The 12,274-nt window shown below is 40.0% G+C and overlaps 1 protein-coding gene across 3 annotated transcripts in view; it reads left to right on the top strand.

The window, feature by feature from the left end:
* AP1G1 (adaptor related protein complex 1 subunit gamma 1) overlaps positions 1–9,904 on the top strand; it is a 115,238-nt gene extending 105,334 nt beyond the window's left edge. For all 3 annotated transcript variants that reach the window (XM_063700315.1, XM_004057954.5, XM_055366427.2), the window contains 4 exons: positions 2,398–2,505; positions 2,637–2,797; positions 7,000–7,098; positions 8,622–9,904. In XM_063700315.1, coding sequence (XP_063556385.1) covers positions 2,398–2,505; positions 2,637–2,797; positions 7,000–7,098; positions 8,622–8,723 — 470 coding nt within the window. In that variant the 3' untranslated portion in view covers positions 8,724–9,904. The remainder of the gene's footprint in view (positions 1–2,397; positions 2,506–2,636; positions 2,798–6,999; positions 7,099–8,621) is intronic.
* Positions 9,905–12,274: the final 2,370 nt, after the last annotated feature.

The raw sequence follows: 12,274 nt of genomic DNA, 5'->3' as shown, positions 1-12,274 counted from the left end.
GTATGAATATTTCTTTGTCTACTTCATTGATAATCTGCTGGACTGCACAAATGGGGTTTGCATTTATTTTAGCTTCTCGTGCTTGCTTAGCCATCTGTATTTCTATTCTCTTTGCTAATTTTTAATATGTCATTTACTTGTTTTTGTTTTTGAGATGGTGTCTTGCTCTGTCACCCAGGCTGGAGTGCAATGATGTGATCTTGGCTCACTGCAACCTTTGCCTCCCAGATTCAAGCGATTCTCCTGCCTCAGCCTCCCGAGTGGCTGGGACTATAGGCGCGTGCCACCACACCTGGCTAATTTTTGTATTTTTAGTAGAGATGGGGTTTCACTGTGTTGGCCAGGCTGGTCTCAAACTCCTGACCTCAGGTGATCCACCCGCCTCGGCCTCCCAAAGTGCTGGGATTACAGGCATGAGCCATCGCGCCCAGCCTGTCATTTACTTTTCTAGTATTCTTTAGTATCTTTTTCCCCCTCGTTCTTGCTGTCAATTTCTTAAAAAAAGATGATATTCTGGCCTTCCTTTATTTCATTGTGATAGTTCTTTTTTAAATGGCATATTTTCAGTTAATTTCACAAGTAGTTTGAAATCTATTTAAATATAAAATACGTTCTCTTAATTTTGCTGAATTTTCTTATGCTTCTTCTTCGAATCTTGATATCCCTCATGTTCTATGAATTATCTTCTATTGTATGATTGTCAAGTTGTTCTTATTTGGAAAGATTAAATAAGAATGGTAATCTATTTCTTTTTCCCACCCCACTTTATACCACCCCTCACAGGGTGCGTGTGTGTGTGTGAAAATTTTATTATACAGCATTTAACATCTACAAAATTTAATGAATGTTTTGATCTACCTAGTTTGTAAAATAAAATATTAAGAGGGTTGATGTTCTTTGTGTATTTCCCTCTCATCCCATTTCTTTTTGATTCCAGATGTAACTACTGTCTATCCTAAAGTAGTGTTTAACATTGGTGTTTGCCATTCCTGTGCATTTCTTGATATAGTATGTAGTATTATTTTGCCAATTTTTACCTTTTTAGACATGGTATCCAACTGAATGTGTTCTTTTTTGCACCTTTTTATGCTAAACATTGTAATTGTGAGAATGAGTTATGAATAATCCATGTTAAGTGTATTTCTAGTGAATTCACTTTTTACTGTTGTACATGTGTAGTATTTTAGTATATCAATATATCAGTTTACTTATTCATTATCAAGATGACAGACATTTTGGTTGTTTCCAGTATTTCACCATTAGGAGTGTTCCTGCTATGAATGCTTTTGGATGTATCTCCCAGTGAACACATGCAAGGATTAATTAAAAGCATTCCTAAGAAGGGGTAATCAGTTCTCAACTGGGGAAGATTTTGCCCTCCAGAGGTTGGCAGTGTCTGAAGATATTTTTGGTTGTTACAACTGGGAGGATGCTACCGTCTAATGCATAAAAGCCCGGGGTGCTACTTAATATCCTACAATAAACAAGGCAGCCCCCTACAACAAAGAATTAGGAAGCCTAAAAGCTATTACTGTCAAGGTTGAGAAACCTCAGTTTAAGGATATACTGATGTTCAACTCTACTGTTGCCAAATTACTCTCTAGATTGGTTGTGCCAGTTTACCTTCCTATAGCAGAGCTTAAAATTTCCGATCGTTCCATCTTCTTGCCAACATCTGGAATTATCAGACATCGAAATTTTCACCATTCTGATAGACATGAGGTAGTATCTCACTATAATTTTAAATTCCACTTCCATCATTACTGGTAAAATTGAGCATCTGTTTGTAAGATTCCCTTTTCATTCAGGTTTCCTCTTTTGTGACTTGCATGTTTTTATATCTTGACACTTTTAAATTGGGTTATCTGTTTCTTATTGGTTTATAGAAGACAGTTATCGTTTGGATACTTATCCATTCATTACTGTATAGCAAACATTTTCTCCTGTCTGTGGGCTCTCTCTACTTTTTTTTTTTTTTTTTTTTTTTTTGCGACAGAGTCTCGCTCTGTCCCCCAGGCTGGAGTACAGTGATGCAAGCTCCCTGCAGCCTCAACTTGCCAGGCTCCAGTGATCCTCCCACTGCAGTCTCCCAAGTAGCTGGGACTACAGGCGCACACCACCATGCCTGGCTAATTTTTGTATTTTTTTTTTTTGTAGAGACAGGGTCTCGCCATGTTGCTCAGACTGTACTTTTTCTTACAGTATTTTTTAATAAACAGAAGTTGCTCGTTTTAAAGTACTTGAGTTTTTAGTTCTTTCTCTTTGTGGTCTATGCTTTTTGCATCTTGTTTAAGGAATCTTTTCCTTAACCTGAGACCGAAATAATTTTCCCTATAATTTCTTGGTAAGCTTTTCATGCTGCCTAAGGTTAACTTTCCATTAAAATATTTCCTTTAGGTGCTCCAGCTGCTGCTCCTGCCCCTGCCTCAGTCCCACAGATATCCCAGCCCCCCTTCTTGTTGGATGGGCTTTCATCACAGCCTCTCTTCAATGATATTGCTGCAGGTACGATGACTGTTGTTACCATCATTACATGGAGCACTGAGTAATGAGAGGTGGTTATTAAGAAAAAGAAGTAATAATTCTGCAAGCATTAGGCTGACTACAATAAGACTTATCTTCCTATACTTTCTCAGGCATCCCCTCCATCACAGCATACAGTAAGAATGGCTTGAAGATAGAATTCACCTTTGAACGGTCAAATACCAACCCCAGTGTAACAGTGATAACGATACAGGCCTCCAACAGCACAGAGCTAGATATGACGGACTTTGTTTTCCAAGCTGCAGTACCAAAGGTACTACAATGTCTTCTTTAGATGTTTCCTTTGATTAAAGATTGGCTGGTTTTTTTTTTCATGTGTTTGGTAAAGGATATGTTTTAATGTTTACAGATTAAATTTGTAGACTTAATTCAAACTAACAATAATGTAACTTATGGTTCATGGAAGCATATCATTTTTAGTGAATAATTTTTACTAGGTTACAAGTATTCTGATGGTTAGTATTGTAGGATAAAGAAAAGCAATTCTAATAGTACTGAGAGCAGAATTCTACGAGGTGATCAGTTAATGCTTAGGGCATTGAGGATAGGTTAGGCTTTAGTAATACAGTGTTAAAAACCTAAAAACATAAAATATGGCATAGGATTAAAGTTAAGTAAGATGAGAGACTTTGTCTATCTGGTATTATCTTCTAGTTAACCAGATCAGAATTGAAATTTTTTCTCTCTTGATACATAAGTGAGAGAAACATTCCTCCTTCATTAACATCCAATTTATTATAGGTATAGTAACTGTTTTTGTGAATCAAGGTTTGGTTTACACCAAATTTTAGCTTAAGGATATTTATGTTCATTTTCGAATAGTGAAAAATCTTGAGGCCGGGTGCAGTGGCTCATGGCTGTAATCCCAGTACTTTGGGAGGCTGAGGCAGGCAGATCACTTGAGATCAGGAGTTCGAGAACCTGGCCAACGTGGTGAAACTCCCGTCTCTACTAAAAGTACAAAAAAAAAAAAAAAAAATTACCCAGGCGTGATGGCAGGTTCCTCTAATCCCAACTACTCAGGAGGCTGATGAGGCAGGAGAATCGCTTGAACCCAGGAGGCTGAGGATGCAGTGAGCTCAGATTATGCCACTGCACTCCAGCCTGGGTGACAGAGCGAGACTCCATCTCAAAACAAACAAACAAAGAGTTCTAAATAAAGAAAAGTTGAGAATGAGGAGTGGGTAGTTTTTCTTAAAAAGATGAGACAGTAAGTATTTTAGGCTGCTATCTGGTCTATTGGTACTCAGTTCTGCTCTTACAGTACAGAAACATCTGTAGATGACATGTAAATGAATGAACATAGTTTTGTTCCAATAAAATGTTATTTGCAAAATCAGATGTTGGGCGATTCTTGGCCAGTGGGCCATAGTTTGCCAACCACTGGTTTAGACTAAGCTAACCTAATCTTGGCAGTGGCATGTGAAATATGGCATTTAGACATTCCGACAACACACTTTTGGAAATTGAGGATGTTTTCTTTGTTTGTGGGTACTGCTGACTTTGCAGTCTTTTTTTATTTTTTCCCCATCCTCTGACTCTCATGCAACCTTCTTTGCTTAAACTTTGTAGGAGCCAGAATAATTTAGATGTTTAAGAAGCAGTTAGCTGGACACGGTATCTCACGCCTGTAATCCCAGCAATTTGGGAGGCTGAGGCGGGTGGATCGCTTGAGCTCAGGAGTTTGAGACCAGCCTGAGCAACATGGTGAAACCCTATCTTTACCAAAAATACAAAAAATTAGCCAGGTGCAATGGTGCGTGCCTGTGGTCCCAGCTACTCAGGAGGCTGAGGTGGGAGACTCACTTGAACCCAGGAGGTGGAAGTTGCAGTTAGGCAAGATCATGCCACTGCACTTCAGGCTGGGTGATAGAGTGAGACGCTGTCCAAAAAAAAAAAGAAAAAAAAGGGGAGCAGTAGTGTCAATTGGTGAAAGACCACTAATGAACTCTAGAGCCATTCTGTTTGGATTTTAGTAGTAGTTGTATGACATGAAGAAAGTCACTGAACCTCTGTGCCTCAGTGTCTTCATTTGCAAAGAGGGTGGTGATAATGATAGCCACTTCCTAAGGTTGCTTAAAGGAATAAATAAGTTTTTTGAATCAGGCACTGTTTGAAGCACTTTTCATCTGTTCAGTGCTCAGTATATTTAGTTTCTTCAACTTAGGTTTTATACTTGTTACTTTAGGCTGCTGCTCTAGTGACTTATCACTTCTGCTATTAAAACATGACTTATTTGTGGTGGTGTACTATACAGTGCAACATGATAATGTATTTTCAACTTAAAATGTCATATTTTGCTGGGCATGGTGGCTCACGCCTGTAATCCCAGCACTTTGGGAGGCCAAGGCGGGCGGATCACGAGGTCAGGAGATTGAGACCATCCTGGCTAACACGGCGAAACCCCCTCTACTTAAAACAAACAAACAAAAAAATTAGCCGGGCGTGGTGGTGGGCGCCTGTAGTCTCAGCTACTTGGGAGGCTGAGGCAGGAGAATGGCGTGAGCCCGGGAGGTGGAGCTTACAGTGAGCCGAGATCACCCCACTGGACTCCAGCCTGGGCAACAGAGCGAGACTCATCTCAAAAAATAAATAAATAAATAAATAAAAAATAAATTAGCAGGGAGTGGTGGCGGGCGCCTGTAGTCCCAGCTACTCAGGAGGCTAAGGCAGGAGAATGGCGTGAACCTTGGAGATGGAGCTTGCAGTGAGCCGAGATCGCACCACTGCACTCCAGCCTGGGTGACAGAGCAAGACTCTGTCTAAAAAAAAAAAAAAAGTCATATTTTATAGGTTCTACTATGTACTATTTTCGTGTTTTAATGTTTCTAAAATTAGGGTACATTTAAAAATTGGTATCTTGTCATAATTCAGTGGGCAGCATGTTTTCTATCTCAGTGGTACATAAAATAATGGTGTGAATTACAATTGGTATCTTACATTTAATGAAATATGGTAGTAATGAATAATACTTTAGCTTACATAATTTTAATGTGGCAGAATTATGAATAAGACCATATATATATATATATATATATATATATATATTTTTTTTTTTTTTTTGAGATGGAGTCTCACTCTGTCGCCCAGGCAACCTCTGCCTCCTGGGTTCAAGCAAATCTCTTGCCTCAGCCTCCTGAGTAGCTGGGATTACAGGCATGCGCCACCATACCCGGCTAATTTTTGTATTTTTAGTGGAGATGGGGTTTCGCCGTGTTGACCAGACTAATCTAGATCTCCTGACCTCAGGTGATCTGCCCGCCTCGGCCTCCCAAAGTGCTGGGAATACCGTGCCCAGCCCCCAGAGTAATATATCTGTACATTGAGAATGAATCTTCACTCTTGTAACTTTTGGCCCTAGAGAAGACTAGTGTCTCTCTCTCTCTTAAATATTTTAGAAGTTTAATCTACTTTTAGGAAAGATTTTCAAATTCTAGTTCATACAATAGCTACGTAGTACAGTAAGGTTTACCTAGCTTGCCCTATATAGCACTTTTTTTTTTTTTTTGAGACGGAGTCTTGCTCTGTTGCCCAGGCTGGAGTGCAGTGGCACAGTCTCGGCTCACCACAACCTCCTGGGTTCAAGCGATTCTCCTGCCTCAGCCTCCCGAGTAGCTGGGACTACAGGCATGTGCCACCATGCCCAGCTAATTTTTGTATTTTTAGTAGAGACGGGGTTTCACTGTGTTGGCCAGGCTGGTCTCGAACTCCTGACCTCGTGATCCGCTCGCCTTGACCTCCCAAAGTGCTGGGATTACAGGCTTGAGCCACCACACCCAGCGAGCACTTTCAACTCTTATTTCTATAAGTAAGCAAATAAACCCTACCAGCATTCAACAAATTAATAGTGTTTGGCTTATCTAGGTCTTTTGCTGTATAGGCTGGTTCTGCAAGTCTTTCCGTTCCTTCTGTCATATGGAGAGGAGGCTCTGACACATTATAGATTATGCAGGCTTTAAAAAACAAAAGTTCAAGTTTCTGCGTCCCAGTCATCCAATCACACAAAAGCCTAAAAGCTTATAGTTGGTGACCAGTATGTTGGTTTGCTATTTTGGGGAAGCTTTTCTTTTGGTTTCTTTCTGGCTGTTTTTTAAGCCAAAAGCACCGATATTTTACTTGCATAGTTGATCAGTTACCATTAAGTGAAGTTGCCAGAACAAGAATTGGTCAGCTTTTGAAAAGAGGTAGGCTAGAATTCCTTCTGCCAGAAAGGAGAATGTGGTTTATTACTAGTTGTCATGATCAAAGAACTGAACAGTGGATTTTTACAAATACCACAGTGAGTCAACTCACGTGCTGTGAATTCCTGATATCTAGAAAACAAGTAGTAGGCAAAACTTAGTAGTAGTGAAATCTGTTGCTTGACCCATCATCTGGGTGTCTAAATGTTTTTTGGTATCTCTGACCTAGCATTGTGTATTTCTTTTTCTGAAGAGTGCCCTTTGTTCCCCCTAGACATTCCAGCTGCAGCTCTTGTCTCCTAGCAGCAGCATTGTCCCAGCATTTAACACGGGGACCATCACACAAGTCATTAAAGTTCTGAACCCTCAGAAGGTGAGTAGCACATTTGTAGCCAATATCTGAGCCGAAGTGTAAGCATATTTCCCGAAATAAAATTCTGCTTTGTTTCTTTAGGTTTTTCTGACTCATAGTTAGAGAAGAGATCAATGAAAATGCCTGGTCTAACTTCCTTGCTCTTTTGTAAATAACAAATGGAACCCAGAGACATCAGGTGGCTTAGTGGCATCTTATTAAAATGCAACTTCAAAAAAAGCTAGATTAAAGGTCTAGTTTTGGGGGGTAGGGGAGAAGCTTAGACATTTTAATTTATACACAAGTTGAAATCTGAGGTAAGAGCATTTGTTGAAACCAAATACCTACATTTACTGCTACAGTTATTAAGTATGAATAGAAAAATAGAGGCGTTTTAAATGAAGCAGCCAAATGAAAAATAGCTTTAGAAACTGAAATTAAGCAATATTTTTATTATCTCTTCTCAAAGAAATAAGCTCACCTTAATAGTAATCAATTGGTTTTCAGTTTTTGAAAATGGTTCAGAGAATTTCTTTAATAGAGCTCTACTAGTTGCTCATAAGTAACAGTATACTTTCTTTCTCTTGTAACACTTGCCTTTCCTCTGCTATTCACTATATTTTGAGCATCTGCCTCTATAGTACAAGCACAAATTCCTTTGACCATCTGATACAGAGAGTAAAAAATTTCTTAGTGCATTTGTATTTGAAATCTGCCATATAAAAAGTGTCTAATTGAGTTCTCTTAAAACTACTGCTGTTACCTGTGAGTTAAGTCATTTTTTAAAATTTTATGCTTTAGGAGTGAAAGGTCATGTTCACATTTACTGTAGGTTTTTCAGATAAAGCAACAGTGTATCTGAATGGAGAGCATACGATGAGTATATGTTCACCTCATTTTTTAAGAGACTTGGATACAAGGTTTGAATCTTTTTGAAAAGGACTCAGCAAAATGTTACTAGGAGAATGCTCCATGGTGGCTCACGCCTGTAATGCCAGCATTTTAGGAGGCTGAGGTGGGCATATTATCTGAGGTCAGGAGTTGAAGACCAGCCTGGCCAACATGGTGAAACCCCATCTCTACTAAAAATAAAAATATTAGTCTGGTGTGGCGGTGAGCGCCTGCAACCCCGGCTTCTCTGGAGGCTGAGGCAGGAGAATTGCTTGAACCTGGGAGGCGGGGGTTGCGGTGAGCCAAGATTGTGCCACTGCACTCCAGCCTGGGCAATAAGAGCAAAACCTGCTTCAAAAGAAAAGAAAAGAAAAAATGCTCCCAAGGGGTTCTGTCCTTTTAATGCAGTTCAAGGATTAAAGCTAACCGCGTGTTCTGCAGATGCGCTTTCTCTACTTGGTGGCATGACATTGTTAGCTTCTTGGCTCAAGCCTAGAGTACTGGGTGTTTTTTGTTGTTGTTTACCTGTCATTCTTAACAGACAGCTTTGCTTTAAGTTTTGACCTCTAAGATTAAAAGTCTATTTGTGGACCGGACAGATTCTGGAGATTTCATTTCAATATATAATTTGCACTTCTCTTTTCCTCTTATAGCAACAGCTGCGAATGCGGATCAAGCTTACATATAATCACAAGGGCTCAGCAATGCAAGATCTAGCAGAGGTGAACAACTTTCCCCCTCAGTCCTGGCAATGAGGGTTTGGCACCATTCTCATTCTTTATCCCACTCAATCAAAGGAACTCTGGGAAGGAGGTTGTGATTGCTGGCAAGTCCCCCCCAACTGTACCACGGGCATGAGGAGCTGAAGAGAACTGCTGAGGAGCATTTTCCTAAAGTTACTGCTGACCTTGAAGCATTGTTAAAGACTAATGTCCTCTCCTTCACTGTTGAGGCTGGCTGCTTCTGGAGGCTACTTTGCACTCTTCCTCTTCTTCTCCTTTTTCCGTACTTCTCCATCCCTCCCACATTTACAGCCAGAATCAACATTCCCTGGGCCCCTGAGGAAATAAGCAGCTGGTCTGGAGGAGAGGACTGCAATCCATGGCGAAAAAACACTCACTTTGTCTCTGCAGCAAAGAGTTGCCCCTTCTTTCTACTGTTGTTTCTCTGTGGACTGGGCAAGGTGGGGTATTTATTCCTCACTAGCTGGGTTACCATCTTCAGGCACTTTTAACATCTGGCATTCGGAATGGAAATGTAATAATGGACATTAGGGAGCCCTGCCTTTTTCTACTGGTTCCCCCAATGTTTGAAAGAGGCATTAGGCTCCTGGTAGCCTTTTCTGTGCATTGCTGTATACACACAGACACACACATGTATGTTTGTTACCAAGAACTGGTCAGACCTTGCGAGTTTATTTGTAAACACTGGACAGATGGAGTTAAAAAGAGCTTTTGTTGAGATTTGGCATGAAGGATATGGTGCTCTATTTGTAATAGAAACTTCCAAGGCTCTTCCAGCTCCCCTTTCTCGCCATTCTTTAGCTGTGGTCATGAATAGTCTCCATGATTTTCAAAATTGATTCCCTTTAAAGTGCAAAATGGTCACCTTCTAAAAGATATATTCATAGTTATTAATGACCCTATTCCCACCACAAATTTTAAAGTGCTCCTAAGCCCATAACTTGCCTGTTTGAACTATGGTAATGGGTGGAAGAGGAGTTCACCAGTTTTAAAGATCAGACTCTGTATCAAAAGTACCTTTGCCCTTAGGAAGAGTGAGTATTGGAGTCATCTTATCTATTACTCCAAACCTCCCTTTTTATTTCTTGAGCCTGGCTTGGACCTTGGCATTCTGTTTGAATTCCTTCTAACTGGAACATTTGTGTTGTATCTGTAACACTGGCACTGAAATAAAGACCACACGGTTAAAGAAATCTTTCCATATTGTACTTTATGGTGTTGGAGTGAAGCCTTGTAGCTTCCATACCCCTATGTCAGAGGAGGTCTTACGGACACCATAGGGTAGGAATAGCCTTTCCTCAGTCTGAGAAATTGGTCTCTTTTAAAAGACGAATCTTATGAATATTCACGTCAAAGACTTGAGCTTTTTAAACTAGTGAGAGTGCCAAGTGCTTTTTAGAAAGGACCCATATGTTATCAAACTTTGAAATTGAGTTGCTGGAATGAAGTAGAGGTGACTCTCTCTGTGGTACACATTGAATGTACTATGTATGTTCAAGTATTCAGGCGCCATGTCTTATATACTGAAGAAAGAAAAAGTGAGGCCCACCTTGCTCTTACAATGTTTGCAATTGTTACTGTATTGAATACAGTATAATGACTACTATGGCTTCAATCTTAAACCTGGAAACAAATATCCCTTTTTTTCCCCTTCATTTCACCAAGCCTTTACTTAAAATCTTCAGTGTCTTGTCAAATCTAGCTCTGTATCAGATGCTGGACTATTCCTAACATTTGACAAACTGGAGTTGAACTAAAGCTCCACAGGGGAAAGTTTCTGGTCTTACTAGTGTGTATGAGCAAGATCTGCTAAAACTTACTCCACTGGGTAAATGGTTGACTGAGTCAAGAACAGGATAATATCTCCTGCATAGTTTTCAGTAATGTAAGTGTGGACTAGTGCATATTTCAGACAACTGCTCTGCCTGTGCAATGAAAAATAGCCTTTAAGGGTTTCTTTGCAGACTGATTTCATTGGATGGATACTTAATGCTGTGAAACATGATAGGATTAACATAATGTTGGTGGATTTCTTGAATAGAATTTGTCTTAACATTCCTCTTTGTGTAGAGGCTTTATTTTCTCTCTTATATTTGTAGCTAACCAGCTCAGGTTTTTTTATTTGAACTGGGTTGAATCTCTGAAGAAATCTGTTCAAGACCATGCTATAAGACACTGTCAGCTAATGGAGCTGGGAAGGGTCTACTCTGCTGACAGAGCATTTCCTTGGGTGATCATAGTTTCGAGGTAGAGTTTATGATCATTCATAGCTTTGTCTAGAAGGAGTAAAATATCATGGCCTTAACACAAAGGGTGCTGCGTAGAATATGAATTGATTTTGGAATCCGAACACAAGCACCATACTGAAGGACTAGCAGCCAAATAACTGCCTAGGATACTGATGGTTGTGAAGACTGTTTCAAATGATCGGATCTTTGAAAGCTTCAGCGTGCCTTAGTTTCTAGGATCAGAATTAGTTTTCCTCTCACTTGGCCTTGCAGCTAAATGGAGAAATGTTTCAATTTCTTTGAATACTTGCACATTTCAATAATTCCTTTCCCGAGTATAACCACTCAAGGGGGAGCAAATTTGGATGGATTTACAACTTCACAGGCATTGTGAGGAAAGAGCATTTTCCAAGGCTGTTTTGATAACCCTGGGGTGATAAGCAGTGAGCCCTCACACACTTACTTTGACAATTTCACATGCACTTGTACCTCATTATTTCCCTCTTCAAGAGTCGTTTCTATTCTAGTCTCTGCCCCATCCCGGGGAATCCTAAAGGAGAATTAATTCATCTAAGTAATCTCAAAAAACTGTAGGAAGGGTGCTCTCCCTGAGAAGCTTCTCCCACAGTGCTTTGGTGCTGTTACCTTGAGGTGGTTTGGACAGTCACGGAAGTTTTAGGCTCTGCATAGTGATCATCTGTTAATTTTAAGGTCTTTATCATTTAAAGAAACATTCCTCAGTGTAACATTTGGGAGGGGATTCTTTCCTCTTGCTAGTTTAAAGGTGTGATTCGTACTCCTTGTTTGTCCCATTCATATATGAAAATAGACTTTTAAAACTGTCCAACACTAATGGTTTATATAACATGCTTCCCATTTTTTTTTATGTAGTAGAAGAGATTGGAAGTTAGGGAGTACTGCGTTCAAGGTTCAACTTCATTATCTTCTGCATTGGAAAATATTTGGGCCATGAGAACTAGGGGAAAGGAGTTTGAATGTGTGTATTTTTTTCTAGTGAATGTATTTTAACCACAGTGTCCTAAACTGAGAAAACTAGAGAGGAAAAGTGGGTGTTCATGAACTTTGTAGTTGGGAGAGTGGTTTTACATGTCTGTGTATTCATGACTTTGGGAGTGGGGAGGATCATTGGAGAGAGAATTGCACAGAAAGTCCTGAAGTTTAAAACACTTTTGACCAGCTTTGGCTCGGGAGAGTGGGGCTGCTTGTAGAACTGGAAGTGAATAACTTTTTCAAGCAATATCAGTGAGTGGGTCCCATCGACAGGGTTCCAGGACCTGGAACACTTTAACAGAAGGAAATGCCGAAGCAGCTTGC

This window comes from Gorilla gorilla, chromosome 18, assembly GCF_029281585.2.
Source record: "Gorilla gorilla gorilla isolate KB3781 chromosome 18, NHGRI_mGorGor1-v2.1_pri, whole genome shotgun sequence".
Classification (NCBI taxonomy): domain Eukaryota; kingdom Metazoa; phylum Chordata; class Mammalia; order Primates; family Hominidae; genus Gorilla; species Gorilla gorilla.
The sequence above is the reverse complement of the archived record's forward strand: the minus strand, read 5'-3'. Positions and strand labels throughout refer to the sequence as shown.